General features: G+C 40.8%; 2 protein-coding genes across 4 annotated transcripts; one reads left to right on the top strand and one right to left on the bottom strand.

Annotated features, from left to right (window-relative positions):
• Nucleotides 1-19: 19 nt before the first annotated feature.
• Nucleotides 20-26,713, bottom strand: LOC113235942 (zinc finger protein 91-like). Of its 2 annotated transcripts, XM_026471868.1 has the most exons (5): nucleotides 26,377-26,713; nucleotides 5,788-6,693; nucleotides 3,580-5,012; nucleotides 3,319-3,478; nucleotides 20-3,217 (listed from the first exon to the last, which is right to left on the bottom strand). In XM_026471868.1, exons 1-5 carry the CDS (start codon nucleotides 26,524-26,526, stop codon nucleotides 680-682), a joined length of 5,187 nt encoding a protein of 1,728 aa, XP_026327653.1. In that variant the 5' UTR covers nucleotides 26,527-26,713; the 3' UTR covers nucleotides 20-679. The 2 variants fall into 2 exon arrangements, with proteins under 2 accessions (XP_026327653.1, XP_026327659.1); XM_026471874.1 differs by lacking the exon at nucleotides 5,788-6,693.
• Nucleotides 11,436-14,350, top strand: LOC113235958. 2 transcript variants are annotated; one of them, XM_026471891.1, is made up of 3 exons: nucleotides 11,437-12,074; nucleotides 12,734-12,821; nucleotides 12,948-14,350. In XM_026471891.1, the coding sequence occupies exons 1-3, from the start codon at nucleotides 11,580-11,582 to the stop codon at nucleotides 13,526-13,528; spliced, it is 1,164 nt and encodes a 387-aa protein (XP_026327676.1). In that variant the 5' UTR covers nucleotides 11,437-11,579; the 3' UTR covers nucleotides 13,529-14,350. The 2 variants fall into 2 exon arrangements, with proteins under 2 accessions (XP_026327669.1, XP_026327676.1); XM_026471884.1 differs by having other exon boundaries at nucleotides 11,436-12,074; nucleotides 12,734-14,350.

Genomic DNA, 26,713 nt, shown 5'->3' with positions numbered 1-26,713 from the left:
GTTGATCTACTTACTAGTCTATACATAATTAATCTAAATTAAGTGTAATATTATTTTTTTAAAACATGAATGTGTCCTAAAGAACAATGTGGAACAAATGCTTATAAAACACGCTCATTTGAACAATGAATTAATTTACGGTTGTCTATGTTTATCTATAATTTTTTACAGTATACAACTTTATTGTCTGCTTGACAAAATAAATGATAATGAATGTTTCACAAACTGAACTACCATTTTATTAAGAAACACAGCTTATTTAAAATGCCATGTTAAAATCTACACATAAAATAAAAAATATTATCTAGTAGTAAGTAGGTACATACAATTTCTATCCAGTGTGGTGTAGTGGTAACATGTTTAAATTGCTATTTACTGATTTTGAAATTTCGACTAGTTCAAATAGGCATGTATTGAATGTAGATGTAGTGTAAAAAACTAAGTTGGGAGTACAGATGAATTATTCCCCTATATTTGTTCAAAAATAACTGTATAGATTACACAGATTCACAAAATATATTAAACCAAAATGGCCAGAATTGTTAGTCTAATATGGCAAGCTACACTTTGGTGAATATCAACAGTTTTATTTATTTGGCTTATAAATTATAATTTAACTAATCTGCCTAATCAGACCGTATAATGTAACATCATAATGAATATACAAGTTTTCTAAAATTTACTCCACCATTAGTTCTCCCGTTTTTATTTTCACATATAATTTTTCATCATTGCATGAAAAGTATTTTCTTTTCAAATCCAATTTGAGATCTGTGGCTGTGTCTTCTTCATCTACTTTTGTAATGGTGAAGCTCACATCTTGATTCGCTACAAAACATTCAGGATTCTGGTTCTTATGATAACTGAAATGTGTTTTGAGGTGATCACGCAAGAAGTGCGATTGAACTACTGATAGATCACAGTATGTGCATTTATGATTAGTCGTATTCAATGCATCAGATTCATCGTGTCGTCTGTAGTGGTTGTGAAGAGCGTCTTGTCTTTGATTCGTGTATGGGCACAACAAACACATGTGTAACTTTCTATCTTTCGTAGGTGATTCAGATGGACTCGTTTCTTTTGCTGAATTGATTGAACGGCGACGTTGGAGAAGTCTGAGAGTCTGTTGATCACTGACTGAAAATTGTTGAAAATCGCTACGCGGTGCTCCTTTTGGCATAGTCTTAATGGCTAACTTAATATTGTCTGTACAATCTTCTATCTTATCGTCCTGACTTTCATTATCGCCATAATCATTGCTACCTTTTTTCCTCTCGGCTTGAGCTTCGTCGTTCATTTGATGTTTACGCATATGCTGAACATAATTAGCGTAGTATTTAACTGAGTAATCGCATAATTCACATTTGTACCTTTGCTTTGAACCATGTAGAGATAAATGAATTTTGTACTGTTCTCTCTTTTCAAATGCCGATGGACACTTGTGGCATTTGTATCTCTTTTCTTTCTGGCGGCCGTTTTTTAGGTAAGTAGGGTATATGAACTCTGGGTTTCCATGCATCAAATAACCAAACTGCGGATCGGCTTGAAGGACTGGTGGGAAATGATCATTGGGCTTTACTAATTTATCTTTGTCCGTTAATACACGTTTCTGTGCTTCAGTTTTTCTTTGAAATAGATCTGTTCCTGACAACGGTATATTTTTGAAATCCATGTCGTCTCCGGAATCATAATCGCAGTTCGAACCTTTGCCTTCGTTGTCGTGTAGTAACTCGTGTTTTGCCAAATTGCCTATATTCTTTACAGCATAGCTGCATTTCTTGCATTTGTGGTCGCCATCGCCTCCATGTAGTCCCATGTGGTAACTTAGCGCTGAACTTTTAAAGAATTTGGCTGGACACTCCTTGCAGCTATATTGTTTTGGGACATGCTTCGTGTCTGTTGATTTTTTATGTCCAAAATCTTCGAAGTTTTTGCTAGGTTTTGCTACTACCCATGTGATTTCGGAGGTGGTTGGACAGTGAACTAGTTCCAATAGCGGTTCTTTGTGAGCGGGATGAATTACGTGCATAAATTTCAGCATTTTTGTTTTGGTATTATACTCGTCCGAATGAACAAAAATGTGTGCGGGTAATTCGCTTTCTTGGGGAACTGAAAATTCACATCTTTTACATTTATTCTCAAACGTTAAGTCGTGGAATTTGTCGTGAATTTTTAATTCACTGTCCGTGAAAAATCTTGCCGGGCACTTGTGACAGAAATGTATAATTTTCAACTCTTTAGTCTCCTGTAATCCATCTTCTCTAAACTCTTCGGTGGCGTTTAATTTTTCGGTTTCAATAACTTTTCGTAATTTTGCTATCTGTTCCTCATCAGGGACATCCTCCTCAACTGGACAGTAAATGCGTCCATAGATCTCTTCGTGAGTTTTGGAATGTTCTGCAAGTCTTCCTGCATTATCACAAGTGTATTTGCATTCTAAGCATTTGTATACAGTTATTTCAGTATTTTCAAATACAATGCAATGAATTTTTTCGTGGTTAGGTATTTTGCATTTTTGAGAGTTAACATATGAACAGTATCGACACTTGTACATTTTATGAAATTCATTCTTGGCTGATACCCATACAAATGGAATTTCATCGAGTACAGGGTATTCTGTTTTAATTTCTTCTTTGGAATTGGAAGCGGCTGCTTCTAGCTCAGCTTCTAATTCACCTTTCTTAGTGAATATTCCATGTACTCTCAGATGCTGATGAAGAAGATGTCTTTTTGAAACGCTGTAGTTACATTCTGGACATTTATAAGGAGTGTCCGCTGGAAGCCTATGAAATTGTTCGTGGTACATGAATTGAGACTTGCTGTTAGTTTCATATGGGCATTCTGTGCATTTGTGCCTTTTAGTTGAGGCGTTGGGAGTCGATGTTGACTCGGTTTGTTCTGACAGAGGTATGGTAAATTTGTTCCCCATGGCGTTAGATATGTATTCTTCGGGCTCAGTAACACCATGTAGTACGAGATGATTTATTAATTCTTGTTCGTCTTTGACGAAGTATGGACAAAAATAGCATTTAAATACAGAGTTAGGCGAAGGTTGATGCTGCTGCATGTGCGCACTAAGCAGTCGTTTGTCGCTGCACTTGAAAGGACATTTGGTACAGTAGTCACTGTTGTTGTCACTGACATTTGTTGTGTCTACTTTTGGTTTCACTGTCGTTATCACTTTTATCACTCCGTCGTGCTTCAATCGACAATGTCTCTGGAAATAAATATGAGTATCTGTTATTAACAACTTTTTAAAACCCACTTATTGAAGTTATAAAGTATATTATTAATATAGTAATAATTAGTTATACATACTTGTATTACGTGTTTCCAGTTGGAAAGTTGGTTGCAATGTCCGCATCGGTACGCCAAATCAGCAGGATCTGGAGTAGTTTCCGACTTCTTAGGCTTAGAATCATCGTCGGCTCTAGAATGCTCCCGAACATGCTCTAACAGTGCTTCTTTTGACGAATCCCTGAAAAGTAGGAAACATTTTTTAAATGATACATTAGTTTAAACAACAGCACAATGGATGTCAAAAGATTCGATACTTAATAATAAAGATTTAATACTTACTTATAATTACATTTCTTGCATTTCCACAATGTTTTCTTAGGCTTCTTAGAATCTTCGAGTGTGTTGTGAAAATTTTCAGATATAAACTCGCTGTGTTGGGTTTGTAAATTGAGTGGCATTTCAGATGACGAAGTTGCACTTTCACTAATATCATACGTTTCATCAATTTCCATGGATGAGTCTGCCGCAGTATTAGGGTCAATATAATGAAATTCATTCTCGCCAATCTCATTCATGACTGGCATTGCCAGAAACTTGTTGTATTTGCTGTAGTTCCTCCTACCAGTTTCGTCGGTCATTAGGACTTTAGCTTCGTTATGTTCTGGATCTCTAGCAGATTTTAGTTTGATGTGTTTGGTTATATCCCAGCGCCAGTTTGACTTGTATTTGCATAAGGAACATTCGAACGGTTTTTTATTTAAATGTCCTACTATATGCACATGGAATCTTGATGCAGTTGAGGCCCAAAATGGGCAATGTGGACATTTAAACACTTTTTTCCCGGCAGCCTGACTTGGTGACAGATTCATGTTCTCATTTTCCTCGATGATTTCAGGATCATAGCATGACTGAATTTCGGGAAGAGTGGAATCGTCATTGATACTTATGTCAAGTGGCATATCATACTTGTTTGATTCCTGACTGATGTTATTCCAGACAAAAACTACATTTTCCATAGGATGAGGTTCTGTTTCTTTTTCTTTGTTAATGGACTGATTTTCATTGCTCTGCTGAGTTCCCACTTCCATAGAGTTGTTCGCCACAGATTCATACTTTTTACAAGTTTGCATATGAACATACAGATCTGCACTAGATTTACATCTGTGTCTACAGTTTTGGCAACGTGTAGAGCTTAAACTTGAGACAGAGGTGTTGGTCGCAATTCGATTTGATTGCGGAGTGCAATTTTTCTCGTGAACAGAATGTTCTGATAAACATTTGCTTTCAAATCCGCAATTTTTACATATTAATGAACCCTCTTCTCCAGTCTCTGTTAGCAGTCTTTCTTTCAGTTTGTCAAAAAAGGACTCATTTTTCTTGCGATTTGTTGTTGTTTCTTTTGGATGGGATATATTATTTACTGGTATCAAAGTAATGTCGGCAGGTAAATTTTCAAATTTGTTATTGACACTTAAGTCTGTACAATCGGTTGCTTCTTTGAATTTCTTCTGCGGTGGTTCGCCGTTGGATGTTTTATGTTGGTTTGGCGTCGACGGATTAATGGGTATTAGAGGGGGCGGCGGCCGAGGAATTTTCCTGCTTTGTTTTTGAAATTTTCCTTCATCGATCGCGATGCCGGGTGAATGCCGGTTCTGTGCATCTGGTGCCAAATTCGAGTCGTCTCTCTTGGCACCGGCGTCAGGAACAGTGGCGTCGTTAGAATCACTGTTGCAGCTAACCATGTCTCTCTCTGCGTACTGTAGACCCATATCCTGAAATGTAACAAAATACTATTGATATTTCGAAACGCTATCCATTAATTTAATGTTTAAACATTATCAGTCCTATAAAATCAAAACACACAAAAATTAATCCATAATTAAATTTTTATAGGTAACACATACATAATTGAAATTAATATACCATGACGTACTTAATACGTACGTAATATACGTGACGTTAATAAAAAATATGTCAATTTTCAATTTATTTTAAACTGTTTAAAAATTTCTAATCAACTTTATTTTATTCCTGTATTTATGTTTTGCCGCTAATCTCGTTAGAGAAGATCCATGCCCAGTAGTGACACGTATAAGTATTGATATAGTACTTTCCAAAAAGCTTATCGGAGAACTAACATAAACATCTGGATCAACGTACAATAACACCAGCTACATACCGAGTGTGTTAGGAACGCTAGCACCATAGCACCACGAAACATCTTGTATTGTTTATTATTGTTTTGTTTTCTAGGTAAATACCCAGGTATTTTTATGCGATAATAGGTGAAGCTAATTACTATTCAAATCCAATTGTGTAATAGTTCTGAGGGGAGTAGAGATAATGTACATTTCGTGCAATTCTCAAGTATTGTGATGAGAACAGCATGCATAGACTCTAATATAATGCAAGTATGCGTGAGAGGTAGAATACGGTGCGGAGCGGAGAGCGCAATGGGCTGTCATGATAACAGCGCTCGGCTGCGGTTACCGCGTGACGTCACCAGGCGCGGCCCCTTCGCATCGCGTTAAACTCGGCGACACTCACCGAGGCCGAGTGTGAGGATCGCGAATCACCGCTCCCTTCCTCCTCCTTGGGGACGAGCGCGTTCACTGCGGAGAAGGCGAGAGCTGTGTCGCTGGCGCCCACCCGATTGCGACGGCGACTCGCACCCGATTGGCCCGCAGGCGGCGTGTGATGATTCATTTCGTGCACCGTCAGACTTTGCTTGATGTCCGCTGTGAAGTTGCACATAGAGCAGTGGAAGCTACCGGTGCCACCGTGGTTTTTATTGTGACGATCTAGGTTCCACTTATAAGGCGTACGAAAATCACACATGGTGCACTTTATCATAGGCATAGAATGATATTTAACGTGTTTCGTATATCTTCCACGTATATGAGTAACGTAATTACATTTGTTGCATGAGAAGAATTTGTTCTTATCTTTAGAGGATTCTGAAGTGGGTTCATCAGTCCTAGACTCGTCCACGTCACCGATAAAGTCCTCAGTGCATTCCTCAATATACATTTCTTCATCTTCGTATTCTTCCACTTCCTCTAGAAAGTCTTCAATGCTTTCTGTGTTTTCCGAAATTAAATGTACTTCCGAATTCATTTTTAAAGTGAATTCCATATTTAGTTCGTTATGAACTTTCATATGTCGCAATAACTTTTGGTGGTGTCTAGAAGCGTAATCACAGTGCGGGCAATAGAATATTTTGAACTTTTCAAAGTGGACGTCACGCACATGCAACAGATAGTCGCGCGAATTCCGCGTGTGGTACGTGCACTTAGAACAATTGTAATTTCTTCTTGTCTTGCTGTGCGGCAAAAGTTGTTGGTAGTCCTCCACAATAGCGCCGCACAGACGGCCTTCAATGGGGCGCACGAGATTCACGACCTCGCCAGGTAGTGCTCTCGGCGGCGAGGACATCTGCTGTAGCATACTCCGCTGCAACAAAATAATGCTCGGTGTCGGTTAAAGTTCGCGAGACGGTAATACGACGCGGTGGCAGGTAGAGGGCACACGCGGAGTGCCGGCAGACGCGTGTGTGGTACGCGAGAGCGTCGCCGGCTGAATGAGGCGGGTAGGTCGGCCGTACGCTGCTCAAAGAGCAGGCGAGGCGAGCGACCGACTCGCGGCGGCAGCACCGCATCGGGCGGCTGCCGGCCTCGAGGGCGCGTGGGTTGCGGCACGGGCGCGGGAAGGGAGCGGAGGGTCCGACCGTCAGACGTGATGCTTCTGTGTTTTTCATCTTCCTCGGCAACGTGCCGGTTAGCGCAGCCGACTAGAGCGGCTAACTCCACTCGCGTGCACGCTGATGCAATGCAATACGCCGGTTTTATCTCTACTTTTGTATTCCGTAACCCGTAGCATAATCTAGGTGCATGACAGTGCACTTTTCAGTCCCCAATAACTTTGTCATTGACTAAAAGCCTAAAACAATTTTGTTTTCCTACACCCCTAAACAACAACTTAGAATCTATTATATGTAAGTATATTACTTTAGTTTACACAATATATAACAAAAAATGTTTGCTATTTCGTCACTCACTCACAGATCATCAAAAACCTTTACCTAAGAGGTAGATAAGGTACATATAACTCCTGTGAGTCATATGTGCCTTACGTATGTACTTAGAAACTTATAATTTGGCATTCAGTACTTCAATCACTGAGCACCTTCGATTTATTTTTTTAATTTGTCTTTTATCAATTATCATTGGTACGTTATTTATATTATTATGTTCAACAAATTATTAATGTATTATGAATCTATGCATGTTTGTAAACAATATTTTGCGACTTAGCGTTCACTTCGCATGAGCATGCACTATGCTTCTAGGATACTTACACATATTTTAAACTTTTTTGTTATTATCAACTGAAACTCACGAGAGAATATTTTGTGATTTAAAACAAGTACTGTTCTTTGATAGAAAATCGTGTATAAGTTATTACTGACCAAGAAGAATTCTTCTTGCTACGTGATTTCTAGTCACAAAATATTAATCGGGTTATTTGCTGAACGTAGAATCAAGGGTAATAAGATTTTTTTTTATAATACCGAGTGACGGGACGAGCAAGTCGCACGTCAGTGGTAAACGATACGCCTGTCCATAACAGTTGCAGTGCCACCCAGAGCTTTAAATCACACAGTTCTGACGTACACTGCGACTGCGCCCATCACCTTGAGACATAAGTTGACAAGTCCCATGTGCCTGTAATTTCGCCAGCACCCTTACCCTTCAAAACCTAACGGCAGTAATGCTTACTTTACTGCTTGGCGGCAGAAATAGGTACGGTGGCAATATTTCCCTGGACGGACTCTTTCACACGGAGCTCTACTGCTAGTAATACTTGACTCTCTTGACTTGGTTCTACGTGAGATCTCACTACTTTTCCGTCGAAAGAGTACGAGATTTGGTTTCAGTTTTTACGTTATATGTTCTTCTCGAGATGTACAACACGAATAAAGGGATTTATATAAGCACGTTTTGATATAAAGATTGATGATACATAGAGCGCACTATAAGTTTCCGGAACTGGCCACTTACATGAATAATATTTAAAAAGTAATTACAACATTAGAAAATGGAGCTCTTTGGTTATAGAATACAGTTTGTTTCATCTGACTGTCACTTGTTTTTACATTGTGGCGTCATTTTAGAAATTGGTTGTCTACGTCACCATGAATTTAACTCGTGAAAATTTTCGTAGTATGATTTTCTACAATTTTAAATGTAATTTAACAGCTCAGCGCAGCTTCGCTCGGCTTCAAATTGCTTTTGGCGATGAAGCACCATGCAAGACGACTATTTATAGCTGGTTTGCAGAATTCAAACGCGGTCGTGTGAATCTCAGTGACGAATTTCGTGATGGTCCCCCGTCCACTGCTGTGAACAACAAAAACATCGATGTTGTGTGCCGTATGATCAAAACAGACAGACATGTGACATATCATGAGATTCGGGCATCATTAGGCATACGCAAGAGCCAAATACAATCAATACTACACAAACATTTTGGGTGTGAAAAGCTGTGCTCTTGGTTGATTCTTTACGATTTGACTGAGGCTCAAAAAACCGATCGCGTCACTTTTTGCAATGCCATGCTTACCAGATTCAACAAAGGGGCGTCAAGTTTGGTGTGGGACATAGTAACAGGCGACGAAACATGGATTTATAGTTACGATCCCAAAACAAAACAGCAATCGAACGTATGGATCTTTCGAGATGAACCGAAACAACCAAAGTGGCGCACGTGCACAATGCCTATAAGCGGGTGATTGCTTCTTGTTTTAATAAAACTGGACACGTGGCTTCTGTTGCTTTGAAGAATTGTTGTACCGTGAACAGTGATTGGTACACGACCATTTGTTTGCTGGAAGTTATTGACAAACTCCGTAAAAATAACCGTAAACGCCGTATCATCTTGCACCACGATAATGCCAGTTCTCACACGGCCAGAAAGACAAATGAATTTTTGAAGGTGAATAACGTTGACCCTATGAGCCATCCCGTGTACAGTCCGGACCTGGCATCTTGTGAGTTTTATTTATTTCTAAAAATTAAGAACCAGTTACGCGGTCAACGATTTTTATCACCTGAAGAGGCTGTCGAAGTGTATGAAAAATATGTTTCAGAGATTGTCACGGAGAAGTGGCATAAATGTTTTCAAAATTGTTTCATTCCTATGAAAAAGTGCATTAACGCTAACGGAGAATATTTTGAGAAACAATAAATTCATTTCTGTCCATTTATAGTATTGTTTCTTATTCATTCCGGAAACTTTAGTGCGCTCCACGTAGTATTCAAATATTGTAAACATAGACAAGTTGAATAAGACTTTGTCAGTGCCGGGTTAAGTACGTTGAATGACCTAAGCGTTCCTCTGTAGTGTCATTTTCCATACTTTTTTGGCATAAATTTACATACACTACTATAATTACCTTTTTTCTCCCAATCTCCCAAATTATGTTACTTTCTTTATGTTTCTTAATATCGTTTTTCTCTGTGAATATAGAGCAGATATGCTACGGTAAATAGCTAGCGAAGCGGGTTCTGAAATGTTTCACAATAACATCGCAACGAGAAGAGCAATTTTTATATCCGGGATATAAAAACTGCCTAAATGGTTTCCCCAACACGTGTCCTATAATGATTTTTTCGAATTTCATTAATTGTTCGATTAATTTATTTGGTATCTCGCGAGACCTAAGAAAGTCGAAAAGGTGGACGCGGTGTCTCCGTGGAACTACTTATTTTGGGTTTTAGGTACTCTGTGGTAAGTAATGCGCATCATAATACGCACAATAGTAAAACGCCATACTCGTGAACTGACGAATAATTTGGGAAATATCAAAAAGATTTTTAAAATAAGTGTCATAAGTAATAGCACTCTCGACAACTTACATTCTTATGTAGGTTTTCAATTTAATCAACTTTTTTCAGTGTGAGGAGGAAAAAAATTGTATGGAGAAATATACATTTTATTTTGTAGCTTGTAATGAAGGAAAATTTTCTTTTTATAATATCAAGTGACGTGACAAACAAGTCATGCGCCTGGTGGTAAGCTACACGCCTGTCCATAACAGTTACAGTACCACGCAGAGCTTTATATTGCTAAAATCTGAAGGGCACTGCCACTGCGCCCGTCACCCCGAGACATAAGTGGACAAGTCCCTGTGCCTGTATTTTCACCAGCACTCTTACCCTTCAAAACCGGAACACAGTATCGCTGACGTTACTGCTTGGCGGTAGAAATAGGTAAGGTGGCAGTACTTCACTGGACGAACTCTTTCACAAGGAGCTCTACTGCTACTGTTCCGTGTGTAGCTTGGTTACAATACAGTTCCACTCATTATCTACCAACTTGCAGCTTTACGCTCACAGAGGCGACAAAATTTGTTTAGTTTTTTAACACAATATACTAGTTTCTACCTATAACCTTCGGATTATGTTATAACACTGTCTTAATTACACAAAAATAATATATTTTAATTTAAAAATAAATATATATTTCTCCTTCTAAAAGAAACAGTAAACAATTTATTTCAAGAAATTACTCCAGAATAAAAGTTCTCAAGAATGGCATTATATATCACATAGCAAATTGTTCCTAAGATTACCAGTTCGGGCCTACTGTGCGCCGTTGATATCTTTTACTGCGAAATTAAGCAGGCTCACTTAATGTTACTTTATGAAGTTTACAAAAACATGCCACTGAAGTGAAAAATTACAATAAAGAAAGTATTGCAAGTTACTTAACTTGATTTCAAGGTATTTTAAATACATAATGTAGGCAGATGCAGTGGTGCAATATAACGCGTGCTAGGGTTGCGTGCGCTAAAGGGTGTCTCTGTTACTATTCGATGCAACGTCCGATCATTCACGGTGTAAAAATCCGATTTAGTGCACCCGCTTCTACATCCACTAGCGATTTGGCAATAGACTTTTACGAATTTCAATTTCGGACTGGCAATTATCAGGAGTTGTATTTTTGTTAGTAGAGAGGCTAGTCAGTTAACTAATGTGGAAATGTCGCCATGAGGAAATCTACTATAATAACTAGTATAGAAATAAGAAGAGATACAAGCGTATAGAAATGTAACTATATGTATATTGGTAACTTTCATTTGTCGAAATGTACATTTATAATTCGTTTTTGTATAATCTGTATGTCTTAAGGTGGGTATAGACTACAACATTTTCTGGAGCATTTCTGTGTAATGTAACGTTCTTACGAATGGTACAATACAGGCAAAAGCTCAGTTTCCTAAGCATTTCCATGTAATGTAACGTTCCTGCGAATGCTCGGCGTTATGTTACGGGTAAATGCTCACAGCGAGTGTGCATTTACCAACATTTCGTTGTACCTTGCGTTCATTCTTTTTTGAAATGTCGGACCTACAAGCTGCATGTGCTGCGTTTATCTTGATGAATTATATTAGAAGAAAAAAGAAAAATAGAAATAGAAGATGGTGGCAAATGAACATTTACAATAGAAGACAAACTCTTGGAGGTGTGCAATTATTGTTAGACTTAAAATCGCAGGAATTAAGTGGTCAATATAAGAACTTTACTGCCCTATCTTCAAGTGATTTTGAAAGTTTATTGAATTCAATTGGTGTTAAAATATCAAAGCAAAATACACGATTCAGAGTTTCAATTACGGCGAAGGAGAGATTAGCATTAACTTTACGTTATTTAGCTACAGGTGATTCCTTCGTTAGTTTACAGTATCTTTTTAGAATATCAAGACATAGTATTGGGAAGATAATTCCAGAAGTATGTGAAGCAATAACAGAGGAACTGAAAGAAAACATTCACGTGAGTATCATTATACTTTATTTAAGATCAATTCAAATCATTCAAATAATCTGAGATGTGACTCATCATATCAAAGTTACTGCTATCTTGAGTATCGCCCCCGTCTGTATCTGCTTCACCGGCTCGACTCGGACCTCGGACTTCATTGGAAGTTGCAGCTGCTATAGTCTCTTCGATAGAGAAAATTCTGTCTGTATTTGAGTCACAGGATCGGTTCTGACTTACAAAGGATTCATTTGATGTTGAAGCTGTATTATATCCTCGAGATGTTTCGTTCCTATAATTATCTCTATAGTGTTGACTGTATCCACGGGGATAGTTAAATTCTCCTTGATCAGCGCTAAAAAGTATATTCGATATGAGATGTTGCACATAGTTTTTGGTCCCTTCATTATATTTTCTTAATTTATTGGCGATAAAAGTACCGTAACTTGCTAACTCGTCATTATTAAAATCACTTTTCATAGCGGTTTTTTGCAATATATCAAATGCAATTTCCATTTTTTTGTCGTCATCTGTATTGATTTTGGAAACCATTTTCCTTTTCTTTTTTATAGGATGTGCTGACTGCGACTCGCAATCAGCCGTAGTAGCCTGCATGTGATTTTCCTCGGTCTTGTTATCAGCCTGAAATTATAAAATATATATTTTTTTTGCAGATGCCAAATTCACCTGAGGAGTGGTTACAAGTGGCAGAAGGTTATGAGAAAATATGGCAATTCTCCCATTGTATAGGCGCTATTGACGGTAAACATATAGTAATTCAAGCACCACCTGCAAGTGGCAGTGAATTTTATAATTATAAGGGGTTTTTTAGTATTGTACTTATGGCAGTAGTGGATGCAAATTATAAAATTATTTACATTAATATAGGTTGCCAAGGACGAATATCAGACGGTGGAGTATTCCATAACAGTATGTTATATAAAAAACTACAAGATGAATCATTGAATTTGCCACAGCCCTCTACACTGCCAGGTAGGCAAATGTTAATGCCATATTATTTCATTGGCGATGAAGCTTTCCCTCTTATGCAAAATATGATGAAGGTTTACTCTGGAATGCATCCCAAAGGATCTACTAAAAGATTGTTCAATTACCGACTCTGTAGAGCTCGGCGCGTAGTTGAGAATGTGTTTGGACTACTATCGTCAGTATTCCGTGTTTTGCGAAAGCCTATATTATTGAACCCCGATAAAGCTAAATTGATTGTAAAGTGCACATGTCATTTGCACAATTTCATTAGAAGGAATTCAGAAGGAATATGCTTACAAGAAAACATCTCACAAGACAATAATACCAGTGATTATAACGAGGGCCATGCATCATTTCTTCCGCTTGCAAATCAACATCGAAACTTATCAGAAAGTGCTTTTGCAAAAATAATGAGAGATGAAATTGCTGAATACTGTTCTCAAGAAGGTGCGTTGGAGTGGCAAAACCAATATGCGTAGATACTTACAAATTTTAATATAGAAATACCTTTTAAAAAAATAACTCACCGAATCATCAACGGGACGTGGTTTATTCCTATCCAGCATAAATTGTAAGCTTTGGTACGCAAACCACGAACTTTTGTAAATTTCATCTGCTCCTGTAAATGTAAATAAAAAAAAACAATTTAAAATAAATTCGTCTTTTTCATTTACGTAATATTTTTATCCAAACTGAATATATCTGCTGTGTTATGTATATTTGCATTTATTGTCATCACTAACCTTTTCCAGTGCCAACACTTTTTTCAATCTTCATTTTTTCTCTTCGAAGAGAAGCTAGAAGGCTTGTCATTTTTTTTCTGCAGTCATCAGCAGAGATCTCCATTTCGGCAGCAATATCTTGCCACGCGTCGTTTTTTAATATTTTATTGTAATGTTGAGCGTGATTAGGATCCCATAAAATTACATGATTCCTGTATTTTTCAATAAACAATAAAGTTTTTTCACTATCCCACGACATAGTTGAATAGAAAATAGATAATAAGTATAAATAACAAGCTAATGCAATGCACGTGTAAAATCACAGCGTCAACTTGAACAACTAAACGACCGCGCGGACCGCGTGCGTCTTTCGTCCCTCTCCCTCCGCGTCACCCCGCAACCGCGCCTCGCCCGCACTCGTGGCTCGACGAAATGTTACACCAATACGCTCGTTGGTTTGTAACAAAGAGGCGAGCGTGCTCGACGTTTAGTTCGTAAGAGGATGATACACTAGAACATATCATAGAGCGGCTCGTTGTTCTGTTACAAGTAAATGTTGTAGTCTATACTCACCTTTATGCATAACATTTTACAAAAGCGTGTTTCTATGGTGGTGTCTGCGGCGTCCAACGCGCGCATCGAGATGGCAGCATGGCGGGAAGCACTCAAGTAGTTAGTGACAGCTGGCGGGTTCGAGCCACAGCGGCGGACGTGTCCTGCCGCGGGGCGCGCGGGACGGCGGCGGGGCTGTCGACAGACAACTCGACAGGAAACGGCCGGAGAAGGCATCCCAGTCGAGCACAATGGAGGCGCCGCGCCGCAGGGGGAGCCCTCGCAATCGATATGGCGTCGCTAAGGTCCGTTGGCCGCTGCGAGTGGCTTGGAGCGCTGCAGAGGCGGATGCCCCTCGCCGCGCGACCGCGCCCGCGCCCCCTTGCCCGCCACACCTGCTGTGTATTTATAGAGCGGCACAGCCGGCGCACCCGGGGATGCAGGGATGTCGACGATGCCATGGTCGTCGACATCTACCTACTTTGTAGAGTGGTTGTAGCCATACACGCGATGTTCGCACGCACGCTGGGCTCACAGCCGCACCCGTGCCCATGCGGGTGACGCCCGCCTGTTTATTATTTGTCACAATGAATTCAAAAATAGTACTGGTCGTCGACCAACATAAGCCTTACTATTTGCAATGTATCTCTTGTGCGGTGGATGCCATGAAACTGTCGCCATCTCTGTACTTACTTTGACACTATGATCTATTTCTATAAAGATAGAATTAATGTATTATGCCAGTTTCTGTCATTGCTATTTGTACCCATTCCTCTCCGGAATCTGGTTGGATTGAATACGGATGTTAGCAGGCAAACAGTGAGCAGAATAATGAAGTGCTTTCGAAGTATTAGCTATCCATACAAAATTTTATTCGTAATTGCATATCGCATCATGTTCTTGTGTTATTATTTTTTAAGCACATATCAATACAAATAAATATAGAACTCCTTTAAAAGAACCGCTGAACGAGACGTTGTAATATTTATTGAGCATATTCCTTTCACTCTCGGCCCTAAGTTCGGTTCCAGACACCATATCGGCCATATCGAGTCATACGCGCTGTATTGAGGGCGCAAACTTTTGCTTTCGTTTGTGGCGACCAGTGGCGAGATCATACCCTATTTCATGTTCAATGTATTGGGTACGTGTTTTTCATACTTTTTACCTGGTTGCGACGAAACCAAGGAGACAGTTATTCATTTAACAGCGCTATTATCACTCGTATTCCGGTAGATGGCTTTAGGAAAACAATAATACGTATATTTGTTGGTAGGTCAATGTACGTATATACATATATGTTATTGTTTATTTACATATTTAGATTAAAAAATGTGTTTGTGAGGGACCGTCATTTTGAATTAACATATTTTGATATGAATGGTCTTGCATACGTCTTATGTTCTCATTTAATTAAGTACTTAGATGAGCCTATTAGTATAATCAAGCCACGCTTCATATTTCGTTAACATGAAGTGAATAATTACGTGTTGCTGCATTAAACCCTTGTCGTCATCCAGGTGCATTGTCTGTTCCATTGTCAACAGAACACATCAAATTACGAAGCGGTTTAATCTCAAACAAAAGAACCATATAACGTTTTTCGCCCTACAATCAGCGAACGGAGAAACTCTACATTTACATGAAAACCAAAAGGGATATGTAAGTTACGATTTACATTTGTTTCAAAACGACTATGTTACTTCATGAAATTATTTCGAGTTATGAATACAGGCAATTACTACAGATTTTATACTATAATATGTAACATTAAATAGAAAGCATTAGTTAAGTTTCTATAGTTATTGATTTTCTCCCTTCGTATAGTGCTTGAAAAGCACAAGGAGAGTAACATGAAACGTGATTTATGTGTGTCTATATTTGCAGATTGATTTCGCTTGGATGTTCATTAAAATGGTTTTGTTAAATATAAGTAAATGTAATGTTCGCCGTAAACAATGTGCACGCATACAAGTTCCATAGTATATATATATATATATACATATGCAGTTAAGAGCGGCGCGTTGGCGTGGCGTCAATTGGTCCGTTCTTGTAGGAGTTGGCGTAGGCATTCCGAGCGTGACTAACCACAGTAGGTAGGTACCTTGGTGAAGCGCTCACCTCGGTATGGCCTCCACAGCCGACTACTTCTTGCATGCAAACCCGTTCTGTTCGACTGGCACGATCGACACTTCCCGTCAACGTTCAAAACCCTGTTGCAACGTTGCAGCCGCGAGTGTTCGGCTGAGCTGATGCCATCGTTCACGTGTGTGTTCGTGTGTAATGACATTACTTCTCTATGAGACCCCTACAAAAATGCCTCATAATTCCTCTGTAATAAATACTACCTGACGACGCTAGCAGGTACATAGATGAAGAATGCCAAAGCCCACAAAGAGTTAATGCATTCGGTGACCTCTTGTGGTTACTTAAGAACAACAAAATACGACATCGCAGGATATTTAAACGATTTTCGCTCTTGGTGGTACTTCTCTATTCCCATTATAACTACTTAGTATTCGCCAGTTGATTAAACACACTGCTTGCGGTGTAGACAAGTGAGCGGTGTTGCAGCGACGTTGCGGATTTTGCGACGCAAATAATTTGCGCGCCAATTGACCTTTCGTCGGTCGGCGTCGTCGACGGAGCAGCGAGGCGGCGGCGGGCGCGGTCGCACCGGCTCCAACCAACATGCGCTATATATAGCTTTGCGACAACACGCCACGTTGAACGAACACCCGCCAGGGGCCGACTACGTAGGCAGTTTTCCTTTATCACCCGCCCGACAGCCTCTAGCCTGGATTTTACGGAAGCTTCGAGAACCGCCTCTGCGGAGACGTACGCGACGACGGGATGCCCCACACCACCCTCCGATCGATACGGATGGTCGCCCTAAGAACACCCTAATGAGGCTAGGGTGGTGTAGGATTTATGGCACGGGAATATAGGAAGGTGTATTTGATCCACAAATCAACAACATGGTTTCCATTGTATGTGCATCGTATGGTGGTTTAAACCGCCTCAGGTATGTAAACAACACAGCGGCGGCGTGGTAAGTATCAGCGCATACCGACTGGTAGTCCAGGTCATGACTAGCTAACTAGTATGTCGGTGCGACACAGCGTATCGGCTGTTAATTAACATGACCTTGTAGAAATCGCCCGTTAACGATGCAGTGCGCTCACTAGTCGTACAACGTAAAGAGTGCAATGGGCGACGACAATCGCTGTCGCAGCAAAAGTGTTTACGAACAGAATGGGAATTCGTACCGAGTTGTGGCTGGCGTGCAGTGCACTTGTTTAAGATGGCTGCGATAAGGCACAGTGACGCTCCTGGGGCTTGTACTGCGGCTGTGTGCGTGCCGACTGATGGCGGAGGCGGGCGTGCCGGTGTGCTGACGCCGTCTCTGGCGCCTCCCCGCGCTCCCCGCGCTGCACGTTCCGCAACATGTGCGGCGCCGCGCCCGAGTCTGTTCGCTGCGCAACAACACAACCCGTGTGTCGTCAAGCCACCGACCGCAGTCGTGATCGTGTCGGCCCTCCCGCACCGAGACTCGCTGATAAATATGGCTTATCAAACCACCAGATAGCAGAGTTGCTGCTCGCTCGTTAGGTGTCACGGACGATACGCTCTGGCTTCGCCGCTACCGCCTCGTGTGAAACACAATCACAAAGTCATATTTGTGATGCATTAGCGATTTCCTTTTACCTATGACGATAACTCGCAAATCCGATACTTTCATTAGAGAGGCTAGTGCCCAGAAGTGGAATGTATACGGTACAGTACAATGGCGATGGCACTAATAGAAATTAAATACATACTACTAAATAACCGTAACTTCTACATTTAGTGTAAAGCCAAAGCACTATTTAAGGCTAGGGACCGCGAGGCTTCAGCGTCAGAAAGATCAAAAGCTGCTATGGTAAAGGAGCTACTGTTGTTTAGTTTCCTTTTTAAGTACGTAGGTATATAAGAATATTCGTGTGACTAATCAGATAAATAAGTAGGTAGCTACCGATATTGTTTACTGAAACCGAATTACAGCATTCTGCAGTATTCAGTGCCTAGTTACGATTATATGCAAAGCATTTACAAACTTATTGCGATAGACGGCATATTATCAACAATCGTGGAGAAAATAGATAGGTAAGTGAGAGATGAAATAAACACCCGATATAAAGGACCCATGATGCAATTAGTTCCCGTTCCATTGGATCCACTGAAGTCACGTAGTTATGGTACATAGGACTGTAAGTTATATTGTGCATGTACGCATTTAACTATCGATGTAGAATGTGTACGGCGTGTAGTGTGTGTACGGCGTCGAACGAAACCCAGGAAAGCGGCCACAACGTGTCGCAAGAAGCCGTTGAAGTAACATAAGCGCAGCAACTTATCAGGGTCGTACGACGACGCCGCCGCCGCCACGGGTTGCACGAGTCGCTGCCTACGTGCCAATGTAACTACTTATGTGTAGTTACCTACTCACTCCGTATTGCTATGTACTTCCTCGTGTAAACAACTACGGCGACAGAGCGTTGCCTGCTCGCAATAACGGCGGAAAAACGATCACGGACAAGTCAAAGGACGATCGCCTGACAATGCGCTGCGACAACAAAGCGATCCAACACTCCCGCGTTTACTTCTCAGAAAATAAGACACTGTAGGGCCAAGGATATATCATTCTATTGTTTTATACTCGTTTGCTAACGTCTTCGTAACAATAAATTGCATCATTTACGAAAGGCACAAACATTATCGATTTAAATCATCATTATCTAATTTGTTAGTTATGTTATATATCGCTTTATACCATCGGCGTCGTCGCAAAGTCTGTGATTGTCCGCCATATTGAATCGTCTGCTTGGAAACAAGTTTTGTTGTGCGCAGGCGCAAGCAGCCGGCCGCCAGCTGCTCTTGTGTCAGGTGGTGCGTGGCCGCGCGCACTCCAATAAGAACGACTGCCTCTAGGTATATCAGTTCTAGGTAGGCATGTAGCAGTGGCGACTAATGGTGAACACTAATTAGCACGTATGGCGTAGTCAATTAGTTTACTGATGGACAGCATACTGTTGACGGTGGTAGAGACCAATAGACATTGTCATGTTTCACTTGAGAATTGACGTAATATGAGAGCGCCATACCAGCCATATTGCCAAGTGTCAAGGCGACACTCAAAACATCTATGTATGTGCACCCTACGTTTGTCTGTTACATTCGTTAATAACATAGTCTGGAACGTCCAACGATGTTGTGTGACGGTGTGACTGAGAGAATTACTCCTAAAGAGCCGTAATTTGCAGTGAACTTAAACATCCAAAGAACGATCTAAAATGTGCTATTGTTTTGAAACATCTTTGGTAATTATGTCTTTAAATCAATGAAAATCTTAGGTTTTAACTATCTACCTCATATCAATATAATATCGTGTTAACTGCCTAGTATAAGATCGATCCACGAAGTGTTCCATTTACAAGAATTACTAATTATAAGTGAAAACAGAAATAAATGCAACAGAATTTAATGAAGCAACAAACAATGGGTTGGTCGCGCTTAGGTCATTTTAGGTGGTGCGATCGGCGCTTGAGTGAGGTCACTGTGGAGTGCGACGCCCGTCCGTCGCCGCCAACAAACAACATGGATATTGATACGGGGCCGAGAGCGCACACGCTTACATTACGTGCCACCTACTGCGGCCTATCTATACAGATTACGTGTGTTCGTAGCTGTGTTGGCACGCGGAGCGCTGCTCATTGTTGGCTGGATGCGATGCGGACGCTCGCTGCCGCCACGGCCGTCACCCGGCGCGCATGAACGACCTCTTTTCGTTTCAGTGACAACGCGAACACGACTCTCCGTAGAGGGGGCGGTCGACATACTTATACGAGTGGAAATGAAAGCATCCTGTAGGATCTGTGTGCAGAACCGACTATGCAGGAAAACGGGAGCGGCGACAGACTGTCGCAAACGTGTCGTATTACCACGTGTCAGCGTTTGCTCACAAATTGTTCAGCTGATAAAAGTTTTGGTGCAAAAAGGCGACAATTGCAGCTGTCATTGGTTTATGTAAATAACTTTGTGTTAAGCTGTTAAGAGAACATTATATACGTATTGTATATATATACATATACGTATATATATGCATTATTCGTGTGGCGTATACGTGGCTGTTCACAGAATCCCCTCAGCAAGGCTATCGCTGATAACGTTATCTCGGCCGAGTGCCGGCGAGGCGACTCCGCGCTCCATCTCGCCGCAATCGATGACGTTAAGTCGCCAACACACCATTGGTACTGCTAACAATGTTACATTAGCCAAAGATTATGTACACACACATGTAAATCGTACGCAATCGGATTTAGTCTGACTCTTGGTTAAATGCTAAATTGACAAAAGAAGTAGAGGTGTTTCTAGTGTAAATTTACGAAAACACTTGTCTTGAGGTATTGGCGGCATGCGTCTTAAAAAAGTATAAAAACTAGTAATAGTACTTAGTGAAGAATTGTTTCATGTAGAAATCTTTAACTGTTGTGGCGACAATGTTCGAGGTTATGTACAAGTATGCACATATTTGCGAAGGCCAGCGAGTCGGGCCTATGGCTCGGGTACGCTACAAGCATCTACAAGTATAAGGAAGGTCGCTGCCGACAGCAACCCCCTGCGTCTGTCGAGCCTGCGGGGAACGCGCCGGGAGAACACTCAAGCCCTCGTTGGCGCCCAGACAGACGGCCTTTGCTCGCAGAATTCAGTCACTATCTACATAATATTACTTTATTTTCTGTTTCAAAATATAAGGATCCATGTTAAATTAAAGTAATAACAAGTATTACTTTTCATTAAGTACGTAAGTAGTGTAGTTCCATAATTTCATAATAAATATATATACACTTAGTATCTCACGACGTATTTAATGTATGAAAAACATAAATAATTTCATAATATGTATTTGTACAAAATATGGTAAAAGTTAACCGAAATAAATACCTAAAATGACATAATTTTCCATATATCTTCATAAAATACTCCGTTATTGGTTTAGTAGAGACAGAAAGTAATGACTTGACTGAACATTTAAACATTAACCGCCCGCTGTGCTAAGAGTTTGAAATTACATAGGTATTATTTAATATTGTACTTGCAATGTATTTTATGAAATCCTAGATAAATTTGCAAAAAAAATCTTGTTTAACATTTATGAGGGGCGGAACGTGACGGCATGGACATAATATCTTTCTGTAACTAGACGTCTATAATCAGACATAGACATGTGTAGGTGTAGCGTCTGTGTAGGTGGGTGCATCGAAGCGAGTGCAGGATTTGTCCGGTGCAGCAAAACGAACAAGAGCGGACGCCAGCTGCAATGCAGCTGCCAAGCCGGCGGCGGAGCCGCCACCGCCCGGGAGCGAAGCCCGTAGCTCGCCAATCTCACCACTACACCATGCGAATTATTCAACTGCCTAATGCAAGTGCAGTCCTATGTCTACAGTACTACACTACCGCCGTTAGTTGAAAGGGCGCTGCTTGTGACAAAACTCAAAATCTTTGCGATAACTTCATACCTTATTCACCATAGGGTAAAATTAAAGTAGTGACAAATCCACCTTTTTACTGATCACGGCAATATACCTAACAATTTAAAAAAATGCCACAAGGGCCCTTTAGACTAACGGCGGCAGTACAGTCTCTACTAAACGTATTTTTTCTAATGATTCGGTATTTTGTTAAACCACTACTGGCATTAATGTCAGCTAAAATCTTTGTTATGAAGCATTAATTTTTAGTTATGAAATTAGATAACGATGAACGTTTAAACTATTTTAATATATATAAATGGGAGTTAGTCATATCATTTTGTTATTCGACTTGTAAGTCCTTTTTATTTACAAAAATTGAATGTAGGCGTTATTTTATTTCTTTTTTATAACATTTTTTTTATGTTAGACAACATCACATACGTTGCTCTGATCCCAAAGTTAGTAACTAAAGCACTTGTGTCATGGAAACCGGAAACAACGACGGAACCACAAACACCCAGACCCGAGACAATGTAGAAAAGTTTTTTCTACATTGACCCGATCGGGTATCGGACCCGGGACCTCGGAAATGGCGACACCATGAAAACCGGTGTGCAAGCCACTCGACCGCAGAGGTCGTCAAGAATTTTAACGTTTTAAAGTTAGTGTAATTAGTAGGAGGGTATGAAAGCGCCCGCGGTAATGTATGAAAACAGCCCTCTTTTTGCTACGGGATTTAAAAAGTGTAGCTGAATGTCCCTTAAACGACTTGGCGCTTACACGAGATATGAGTGCATAATGTATTGAACTCACAACAATGAATAATTGGGAAAAGACGCTGCTGATATCATCTACAACTTTTAAAAGGCGCCATCAGTAAAAATGCTAAAAAAAATAAAACCAGATACGAAGAAATCGTGTTCGCCTAGCTAGACATGCGATTGTGGTGACTACAGTGAGCAATTATTGTTACAAGTGGTAAGCGGCTTCAGGTAAACTTTAGTTCTGGGTATGTCAACTAGAAAACACAATTTGATTATAAATTATTAATCTATTTTAAAAAAGTTTTAAAAAACAAAAAGTGTACTTAAAGTATTTATTTCTCATTACGTTGCAAGTACTCATTTCATCGCAAACATTTTCAAGTTTAAGTCTATGATACGGATTCTTACTGAGGATAACGGAAAGGTACCTACATATTCCTGATTAGCATTTACTTTGTGGTTACATACGATTAAATATTACATAAACTATTAAATAACATTTCATTAACGTCATATTATTTTTAGTAACAGTAGAGCTCTTTGTGAAAGAGTTCGTCTAAGGATGTACTGCCACCTTACCTATTTCTGCCGCCAAGCGTTTGCCAAACGTTTTGGTTTAGAAGGGTAAGGGTGCTGGTGAAATTACAGGCACATGGGACTTGTCAACTTATGTCTCAGGGTGACGGACGCAGTGGCAATGCCCAGAAGATCTTTGCGATCTTAAGCTCTGAGTTGGACTGCAACTGTTATGGATACGCGTGTCGCTTACCACCCGTCACACGACTTGTTAGTCCCGTCACTAATTGGTATTATAAAAAAAAATTAAGAAAGACAGATGACCTCGGCGATATGAGTACTTATTACACATTAACAAATTTCAATTTTTGCTCGCTATTTAGTAAATCATCTTTGTATTAGTATGTAAATAGTCAATATATGTGACAGTGGGGAGAAATCATTATAAATTAGTTTTGGTTGATTGTTATCAATGCCAAGGTTAACTTTAAGGTTTATCATTCGGATGTCGATTTTACTGCATACATCTAAGGTTGTTTGAAGTCAGTACCATTAGTCGCTGTTACTAGTAACACTCACTTAGCGAGACAATTTAGCAGACTCGTGATCGCTGACGTGTCCTCGTTCGTGCTTCGGAGTTTTCATTCGGCCAGAAAAAACACCTCCCTTAGAGCGCGTGAGGCTACGAAATGTTCGCAATATGACACAGATGTGAGACCAACCCTCGGCTTCTACGATATTATATTCGTAAATTTACTTTTTCTGCTTTATTTCTCGTATTCAGTTTAGAAAACGCCAACATTATACAGCTTTTAGGTATCTAAGTGAGAATGAAGAGCTAGATAAGCACGATAAGTTTTTAGGAATTTAGAAGGATATATAATATTTAATCTTTGTTGTAGAACAGAAAAAAAGAGAAGAAAATTACGTCTAAGTTTACATAGGTAATCATTTACGTCCATTCAAAGTTTTCCTTTGACCTAAAAGGAACCCATAAAAGGAATCCCAACAACGTGGTGAATCGTTCATCTCGCCCGACAAATCATACAAGCTTTCCGGTTTTCCTGGTGGAAATCTTGATGTAGATAAGACTAATATGTTTTTAATATGTAGACGAATCTGCTTTGGGTAGTTGAATGTTCTTGTATTGACGTGGAACACTTGTAGTGTTGTTCGTAGAGAGCTGATTAGGTAAATCTACACACATCGGCTGAATTTCGTTTTCATATAATTACGCAAGCCACAAAGGAATTACATATACAAACTAAGTGTATTTTGTAATACTAATTCTACAATGTAAGATCAGTGTATGGGGTAGGTAGCCCGTTACATCCTTGCGTTTTGCTTACTGGTGTGACGTAGTTAGTATGAATTTGAAATTGTCATTTATAATTGATTCTACTTAAAAATATTTCTCTTTGTGTATAGTGCTATTAGCACTATGGTCGCTATGGTGGTAGGCAGAAATTGACTGTACTTTACCACTACTTTTTTTCCCGGATTATTACTTTATTAAATATAGTTGCCGAAAGAGATTATGTCGTATTGGAGGTAGGTACAAAGTTCTCAACAGCCATTCCTGCAACAGGCTTCTTTAATTTAGTTTTTCGTCAGCCCCGAATTCCGACTAAAAGCAGCAGATTTAGCAAATCCTAGTTGGAAGTCCCGAGTCGACCACTCCTGCGGGGAGCGCCGCCACCCTGCCTGTCACCCACCCTCCCCGACTTTCACTCTCTTGTGCGTTGGGGATCTCGATTCTGCTGTGAAACGAAACATTCTTAGAGCCTTTTCTTAGCCAAGCAGTTGTAGGCCTAATGGCGCTGGCATCACGAACCAGATTGCCGTGAAATGAAATGCGGCGAGGTCGGAAGGTCTGTGAATGTCGCGTCTAGGGGGTAATAAGCGTCGACATGTGAGTAAGGAGCTATAGGGCATATTGAGTGTGAATAAGGCCGAGGTTCGCGTGCTTTGAGGTTGTAACACGTATAAAGCGATGCTGCCGAAGACATCACCGACAAACTGGATCCCTCGTCACCGGGCAACCCGCACACTTCTCAAATATCCGACGGGGACCTCATCGTTTGAGATACCGATTAAAGTATGCTATAGCTGCGATAACGACTGTTGTTTTTAAAGTTACACGCACGTAGATAGACGCGTACGTCATTGCAACAAACAACGCCGTCGCCGCCGCCGCGCCGCGCCGCCGCGAGAAATATTCAACAGCTAACAAGCTTCAATGGATAAGTCACGTTGCCATTTGACACTCTACATATGTGAAAACAGTCGATATGTCACTCAGCCGCTCCAAGAACGGCCTTGATGTTCTGACAATGTGGCGTCCACTGCAATCAGCTTCAAATTGATTGTGTGAATCCCAAGCAGAACTATTTTCTGTATTGGCCGTGTCTTTAATTCTAAGAAGTAACACCAAAAAAATTAAACAACAAGTAGATAGTTAGAAATAGATATACATGTACCTTTCTGGATCTAGTTACGTACCTAGCATATTTACAGATCTTCTCATACTTACATACGATAATACCTGATTCTTTCGATATAATCAGCATATTACATTCGACTATATAATATTAATTGTCTACTATCCTCCACAAAATGCAGATATTTATTTCTTTCTTTCGCACGTGACAGACAATGTCTACTGGTGCAATAGTGACGACTAAGTTAGCCAAGTCTACCGATTTAATCCTACAGAGTGTGTCGTTCGTCGCAATTACACTGTAGGTATCTGCGAGTGTATGTATGTATAGTAAATAGGAACGACGCAAGAGCAGGCAGAGCAAAGACAGAGAGCAGAGCCGGAGGCCGCGCCCGCGTCGTTGCCGTCGCCACTACTCCGGCAACGACCCTATAGCCCACGCGATAAGGCGCACATCGCCACGCGCGCTCGCTGACCTCACCACAGCGCCCGGCAAATAATAAATATGTAACACTGATAAAGCCGCAGAAGCGATGACCGGCAAGTATTTAGGGATTCTCGTTTGGCAAACGAACAACATACAGTCGTACGACAACCACAGCGACGGCAAGCAGCTTCAGAGGTTGCAAAAGACAACGCAGCGTGGAGTGCGTAAACACCGGTGATTTCAAAGTTGCCGGTAACATCGCTAAACAATACAGAAACTTTAAGAATTTGTTTGCTACCCAACAAATAAAGTGGCGATTGCAATAGAGGTTTATCTACTTACATCTTAAAGGTAAATAGTAGGTAATAAATGTCACGTGCAGAAGTACATACCTGAGCGCGGCGGAGAGGATGCAGCGGCAACGCGCGGGTAAAACAGTACTCGTGTCGGTGGCGCGCGGCTGACTGGCGGGCGGGCGGCGGGCAGCAGCGAGCATCGCCGCGGCAGCAGCACCGCCGCCCGCGCCCCGCGCCTCGCTGCATTCCGTGCGTGCGCCCGCCGCCGGTCGCCGTCGGGAGAGCCGCCGCCGCGATCTACTTCCACTGACTTCAGCCGCCTCACGCCTCGTGCCTCCCCATATCTCGCACGCACGCCACTTTGCCTGTCACCTCTACATGACCCTCAAGTGCTGACCGCCGCCGCCGGCGACCGCCCTCAACACCGACCTCC

The sequence above is a fragment of the Hyposmocoma kahamanoa genome, unplaced genomic scaffold (assembly GCF_003589595.1).
Source record: "Hyposmocoma kahamanoa isolate Upper Pololo Valley unplaced genomic scaffold, ASM358959v1 102, whole genome shotgun sequence".
NCBI classification, from domain to species: domain Eukaryota; kingdom Metazoa; phylum Arthropoda; class Insecta; order Lepidoptera; family Cosmopterigidae; genus Hyposmocoma; species Hyposmocoma kahamanoa.
The sequence above is the reverse complement of the archived record's forward strand: the minus strand, read 5'-3'. Positions and strand labels throughout refer to the sequence as shown.

What these genes read in the sequence shown, in the direction of transcription:
- LOC113235958 (XM_026471884.1), top strand. Translation starts at nt 11,580, where the DNA reads ATGCTCACAGCGAGTGTGCATTTACCAACATTTCGTTGTACCTTGCGT. An exon ending in AACTGAAAGAAAACATTCAC is followed by an intron (nt 12,075 to 12,733) that starts GTGAGTATCATT and finishes TTTTTTTTGCAG; the next exon opens with ATGCCAAATTCACCTGAGGA.
- LOC113235942 (XM_026471868.1), bottom strand. Translation starts at nt 26,526, where the DNA reads ATGCAGCGAGGCGCGGGGCGCGGGCGGCGGTGCTGCTGCCGCGGCGAT. An exon ending in ATCCTCTCCGCCGCGCTCAG is followed by an intron (nt 6,694 to 26,376) that starts GTATGTACTTCT and finishes ATTTTGTTGCAG; the next exon opens with CGGAGTATGCTACAGCAGAT. An exon ending in ACTGGAAACACGTAATACAA is followed by an intron (nt 3,218 to 3,318) that starts GTATGTATAACT and finishes ATTTATTTCCAG; the next exon opens with AGACATTGTCGATTGAAGCA.